The 6,569-nt window shown below is 39.0% G+C and overlaps 3 protein-coding genes across 3 annotated transcripts in view; 1 reads left to right on the top strand and 2 right to left on the bottom strand.

Moving 5' to 3' along the window:
- Nucleotides 1-1,066: 1,066 nt before the first annotated feature.
- Nucleotides 1,067-1,507, bottom strand: LOC104809088 (ethylene-responsive transcription factor ERF095). Its single transcript, XM_010534985.1, has one exon. The coding sequence runs from the start codon at nt 1,505-1,507 to the stop codon at nt 1,067-1,069; it is 441 nt and encodes a 146-aa protein (XP_010533287.1).
- A 1,531-nt stretch (nt 1,508-3,038) lies between these two features.
- On the top strand, nt 3,039-5,166 carry LOC104808617 (transcription factor bHLH104). The gene is made up of 5 exons (XM_010534331.2): nt 3,039-3,250; nt 3,642-4,058; nt 4,261-4,338; nt 4,436-4,598; nt 4,694-5,166. The coding sequence occupies exons 1-5, from the start codon at nt 3,171-3,173 to the stop codon at nt 4,931-4,933; spliced, it is 978 nt and encodes a 325-aa protein (XP_010532633.1). The 5' UTR covers nt 3,039-3,170; the 3' UTR covers nt 4,934-5,166.
- Nucleotides 5,167-5,367: 201 nt separating this feature from the next.
- LOC104808616 (CASP-like protein 5B3) overlaps nt 5,368-6,569 on the bottom strand; it is a 1,988-nt gene continuing 786 nt past the window's right edge. The window contains exons 2-3 of the mRNA XM_010534330.2: nt 5,828-5,960; nt 5,368-5,734 (exon numbers count right to left, since the gene is read on the bottom strand). Of these exons, the coding sequence (XP_010532632.1) occupies nt 5,540-5,734; nt 5,828-5,960 (328 nt within the window). The 3' untranslated portion in view covers nt 5,368-5,539. The remainder of the gene's footprint in view (nt 5,735-5,827; nt 5,961-6,569) is intronic.

The following is a 6,569-nucleotide window of genomic DNA, read 5'->3' as shown; positions in this document are numbered from 1 at the left end:
TAAATATATATATATACATACATATATATATATATATACATATATATATATATATATATATATATATATATATATATATGTATGTATGCGTGTGTAGTTCCACACATTCGCTAGTGTGCCTCGGCAATAATTGTAAGAAACGTGCATGTAATTTGTGTTTTCTTGAATGATCAGGGTCTTATAAGCACGCATACACGCTTTTCTTTTCTTGATTTTTTTTTTTTAATTTTGGATATGAAACATGTTATATATAGATTAACACTTTTTTTTTTTTGGTATATTGAATAATTTTGATCGTCCTATTACGAGCATGTATCTTCTTCACTGTTTTTTTTTTTTGGAATATCGATCATGAAGGATCAAAATATCCCAATTTGTATGCTTAAGAGCATGTTGGACCGACATCTCCCCTACCAACAGAAACATATTCCGAAAAAGATCAAGACACTGTTTTTAGACGGTCTTGGATGACTTTTGGAAGATGTTCCATAGGAATAACAATAGTATGTTACACGTTACGGATATATGATCAGGTCCATATAATCGATAATGTCGTAAACATATCCCGAAAAACAAATTGTTTCCAATCGTAATTTTCATTCTCATGATTCGGCATGCATATTGCAAGCCAATTCGTGAGGAATATGAGGAGTAGTGGTTACATATAGTGCATACGAAACCCTCAAACCTATCCGTCTTTCCATCAAAATGTCTCCGAGTGCTTGCGGTATCTCATTCCTTAAGTTAATTAACGCTAACGTTACGTGCCATTCGCAACCGTTGGATCGTAATATATAGTTTTCCGTTTGTGCATGCATGGCATCGTCCTCACGGACATCATGGACGGTTTGGCATGAAACGCTCGTCTTTTCAAAAGACTTGTACTAAAAAGTAAAGAAAATTCAACCTTCCATCAAATGCAGAAGCATTTATATGCGGCTGCATATGCTTCATGACAATACCATAACTATATTCATAATCTTAATTATACCCTGAAAAAGAAAAATATAAAACACACCCTCCTTCTTCTTATCCTTTCTCTTATTTAACGCGTGTGTAAGAGTACTTAATCTTCGTTAGGAGTGTTTTTACCATAACTCTCCCCGTATTCTAGGAGCTCCTCCAACAAACTATCATCCAAATACTCAAACTCTATCACTTCCTTCCCGCCATCTCCGCCGTAGGAAGTAGCAGCTGTGGCCGCGGCCGCGGAGGAGGAGGCCCCGCCGGAATGTCTACCCGTGGGGTACTCGTGGGGGAAATTCAGGATAGCCAATGAGCCTCTCATGGCGTAGGCGGCTCGGTCGTAGGCCCGAGCCGCCTCCTCGGCCGTTTCGAATGTCCCAAGCCAAACCCGTGCCCCGTGCCGAGCCGAATCACGTATCTCGGCCGCGTATTTGCCCCACGGGCGCCTCCGTACGCCTCTGTACTTAACCTGTCCGGTGGCGGTAGTTGTGTCGGAGTTTGAGTATCTGCACTTGTTGTTGCCGTTGTTGTTATGTTCCATGTTGTTGTTGTTTTTTTTGTTTCCCTCTCGTTTTTGTGTTATACGATGATTTCTTCGTTGGATAAATTTTTCATCACATGCTGGAGAATTTATACGTGGAAAAAAAAGGGAAGTCTAACGCCGGGTTTGCTTATTTGCCACGTGGAGAATCTAGTGGATGATATGAATTCCAACGTGTGCTCCTACGTAATTAATATAAAATCCATCCCGTTACAAAATTTAAAATTTATTTCGTTTTTGTTGTAAGCGATGTAAAGCACCGATCCATAACTGTAACAATTATTGTATTAAACAAAAGGATTATATAATTCGATCATTTAATTAACCAGATAATTCGTCAGCAGATCATGTGTTCAGTCGTTTTGTGTAACATTTTAATATGATTTTTGAGGGAATTAAATAAAAAACAAAATAGGGAGTGAAGGTCCAATGAATCTGGATGGTCAAGGAGACGGCTAACAACACCAACGACAAAGTCTTCTATCGCCTTTCCTTGCTATTATTTTTATATCATTATTATTATTATTCTCACTTTTTGGTCAATTTTCAAATTAAAATATCACATGAACATTTGACCGCACGTGTGTCCAATCGAGTCAAATCATTTCACGACCATAACAGAAACTCTCGGAAGATATTATATAAATATGTGTTAACCTTTACGTGTACGTGTACATATATATGTATCAATGTATATGTATATGTATGTGTATGTGTGAATGATTAGTTGTGTGAACGCATTGGCCAATGTGGGTTTGGACCATAAAACAAAAATCAGGTTTGACATTGTGGGTCATAAAAAATAAAAAGAATACAAGTAAAATTTGTTTTACATTTGGGGGTGTAATCTTCGTTGACCAAAAAGGAAATTGGTCAACCTCGAATCTTTTTTTAATTTACAACGTGTTTTGGCCAGAAAAGCTTAAAAAAGGTAATAAAATAACATGCTAGGCCCATTATATTGGGTCCAATGTCTATTATTATAGGCCCAATTAGAGGCCCATTTGGCTTTGACTCATCATTAAGAGCGGCGGCGGTTGGCAATACGAAGAGGCAGACTTTCCATTCCACGTGTCTGAATACTATTGGTGATTACTTTTTACACGTTGACCTACATGATCGACTTCGATTTTTGAAAAAAATCGATTTTTTTTTCTCTTACGCCAACTTCTCCGCATTTCTTTATAAATATTTATTTAAATTATAATGCACTAAATAATTTTTAAATATATAAAATTACCATTTTACAGTGAGAATGAATAATATCTGCTTTAGACTCTCAAATTGGATCTGGTGACAAACGCCGAACCATCGCGGCCGCATCTCCGACAAACCCTCTTTTCGAAAAAGCGGACTTCAATGATTCTCATTCGGAAATTGCGTGGGTTACTAAAAACCCCACAATATATTTTTTCTACATTTGTATCGGTGTAATTTAATTGGGGAAATTTAATATTTTAATTCCAATTTCTTTGGGTTTTTCCAAATTTTGCGAAAGCTTCCGTTTCAATCACCCCTGCCCGAATATTGCTCCCATCATTCTTATCTCCAGCCACATCATTAGCTTTTTATTATTATTATTATTCTTTCGAGTTTAATATTTATTTTTTTGGCGTCTCTCCCGAAGAATTTCAGATTCTCAATCAATCTGTATGAGAGTCGGATGAATTCTATGGGCGACTCGAATTTCCTCGACGTCGATGATTTTATTTTGGACAGTCCAAGGGTTCCCTGTTCTCCTATGTACGTTCGTTCCCCTTCCTCTGCTTTTCGATCTGTTTCAGTTCATGCATTTTCGCTTCCTTCTTCGATTTTATGCCTCCTTTCTGGGTTTTCTCTCTGTTTGAATTTCTGGGGTTTCGTTTGTTCCACAGTTCGTGTAGATTCTCGTGAAAAGTTTGTATTTTTATGTTGGATGGAGAAAGCTCATTCAATTTCTTGCTTCAATAGCGTTGTTAGATCTCTGGGTGTTCGTGTTTTGATCGTTTAAAGCGTTCATCTTTTCTGTTTACCAGAAAAAGGGTTCCTTTTTTGTCATAATTTGGTTAATTTGTCGACGTTCTTAAGCTGTTATTAGATTCAATTTGTGGAATCAGTCCATTAATGGAGATGTGTTTTGTTGTCTGATCGTTAGTGGTGGAGCAGAAAACGATGTGGCCTCGTATGTTGCCAGTTTGAGGCAAGGACAAGAACAGTTCTATCCGAATCTCGCAGCTTTTGAAGGAATTTTCCAGGCAGATCAACAACAAGTCTCCAGGTCTGATCCAGAATTCGGTTTCTCAGCTTCTGGCGGAATTGTCCAGCGACAAGAACAAGAACAAGAACAAGTAGTGTTTCGAGATGTATCAGAATTCGATTTCGCAATATCTGATGTAATGTTGCTGCCAAGACAAGAGCAAGATCAGTTACGTGGGGTTGGAGCTCAAATCGATTTCGCAATTCAGGAACAAGAACAAGTCTGTAGCTTTGGATTGGATATTGATTCTGCATCATCTGGTGGCATTGTTAAGCAAGAACAAGAACTAGTCGACGAAGAATGCTCACGAAAGCGGTAACTTTAGATTCCCCGACTTCCCCTTAGACTCTGAATCTTGATGGCTTCAACTCTTGTGTGTTTACATGTTTTTGTTTGTGTCCATTCATTGGTCAATATGTTCTTGTTTGTGATTCTTCTTTATCGGCACGGACTGTATCCACCATTCTTGCTTCTCCTAGTGATAAGATTTCATTGAAACAATCTCTGATTCTCACAGGGGACGCGTCGGATCATGTAGCAGGCCGGGAACTAAAGCATGCCGTGAAAGATTGAGGAGAGAAAAACTAAACGACAGGCATGTAGTCGAGGGTGTTTATGTTCATATTCAAAAAGTTAGTTTTTGATCCGATTTATTTCGTAATCTCACTGGGGAAAATGGATATATGTTTCAGATTCATGGATCTAAGCTCGGTTTTGGAGCCCGGGAGGCCACCAAAGACGGACAAGCCTACTATACTCGATGACGCAATCCGAGTCCTGAATCAGCTCAGGAGTGAAGCTCAAGAACTTAAAGAAACGAACCAGAAGCTTTTAGAAGAGATCAAGTGTTTGAAGGTCGGTATTACCTATATGAATTGCTCAAAATCCGATATCCATCCAGCTGAATGAAAAAACTCGCTTGATGTTCTTGGTAAACGTTTTGAAATAAGGCGGAGAAGCATGAGCTGAGGGAGGAGAAGCATGTACTGAAGGCGGATAAGGAGAAGATGGAGGAGAAGCTGAAAGCAATGACGGTTCCATCTTCTCCGGGATTCATGGCCGCAGCTGCATTCCATCCGAACAAAATGGCTGTTTTCCCGAGTTACGGGTACGTCCCGATGTGGCAATACTTGCCTCCCTCCACTCGTGATACGTCCCGTGATCATGAACTCAGGCCTCCTGCTGCTTAAAAACTCGATCTTCATTTATGACCACCGATCACTTTGGACACCTGGGTAAAGCTTTTTCCACCTGTTCAGATGCTTCTTTATCCTATATATGGATATGGAATCGAGATAATCTTATCTTGGACTGGTTTTAGGAATTGGCAAAGTGTAATCTTTACTGTTGGAATGGGATTTTGAATAAAAATGTGATGGAAAACTCTGATTCTTCTCAATGCATACCAAAGGGATTGACTGTATTCTGATTTCTCTATAGCTCAGGAGTTTGCATACAGTTTCAAACACAAGGGTTTCATTATCCATGCTGACAGACAATGCAAAGAAAAACACAACATTTCTCTTACAAAGATCTTTACTTTTCCTCAAAAACATTACAGCGTCTGAATTTACAATCACTTCCGTTCAATGAACAAACTTACTGCAGCCAACAGATGAACAAAGATGACCAAAAAAAGGTGAAAACTTTGTGCGGAATTTGAAGGGTTAAACATGAGTTAGATTCTGTAATCCTTTCTATAAACACGGTGAAGAATCAAGATTTCGATTTTTTCTTTACCCTTTCTTTCAATACAATACATGGAACTGTACAGTACAGAGAAAGTTCCTTGTTGTTCACCCAGAGGCAAGTAACCAGAGAGTGGTAAGTGAAGAAGTAGCAATGGCGATCCAACAAAGGAAGGCTAAGGCCACTGAGAGTTGGTACCTCCAACACTCTTCTGCAAAACTGCAATGCCCCAAGTCACTGAAGTATAAGACAGTGATGCCTCCTGCTGAGGATGCTGCTGCTAGAGACAATGTAGCCGTAACCTAATAAACAGGGAAAAAAAGAAGACAAGTAATGGATGTTCTGTCTTGAGTCCCCTCAAGAGAGAGTGAAGTAGAGAGAGAAAAGCCGATTACCCAATCTCCAACTACAAAGAGGCTAACCAGAACAGCACTGCGAAGTGCTTTGTTCCTCAGTAAAGCGAACGTGTCGAGCAGTGCAAGGCCGAGGCTCCAAATGACTTGCAAACCCATTGCTGCAATTAGGTAGCTGCCGAGATATGGAAGGTTAATGAGATCTCGAGTTCTATCTAAACATCATGAAAAAGATACTAAGGCATAGCAGAAAAAAGCCTCGATCTTTCTCCTCTTCATATGGTTCGACAATTTTAAACCATCAGGCATCTCCAAACTCGACATTCACTACCCAAATTTCAGCTGAAGTAACACACATTGGCAATTCCTCCACGATGGTTACTACTGTCTATGCCACAAGGTAGTATGGCTGATATTTCGAATAGCAAGAACGTTTCATCTTATGATGGATCGTGTTTTTGCTGCTCGAACTTACACAACCAAAAGGAGAGCAGGATTCATATGCATCAATTGAAGAACAAACTTTTCATGAGCTCACAAAAGTTGTTCCTTCAACCTTTAAAACTCATATAAATGCCCCTTAGATGGATCAACTTCAATCAGGGCTCTTAAACATTAATATTTCACTGCAAGAGATGCTGAAGTTACACATTCTAATTTCTTATAGAAGTATTGATCCACAGACAACAAAAGATCCCAAATTTACCTATAAATAGCATATACCCATATGCTCATAGAGGCATTCGAATTAAATATTGCCTTACCAGAAACCAGATCTTTCCCT

Source organism: Tarenaya hassleriana, unplaced genomic scaffold, assembly GCF_000463585.1.
Source record: "Tarenaya hassleriana unplaced genomic scaffold, ASM46358v1 Cleome15, whole genome shotgun sequence".
Lineage (NCBI taxonomy): Eukaryota > Viridiplantae > Streptophyta > Magnoliopsida > Brassicales > Cleomaceae > Tarenaya > Tarenaya hassleriana.
This window is presented reverse-complemented; position numbering and strand designations above follow the sequence as displayed.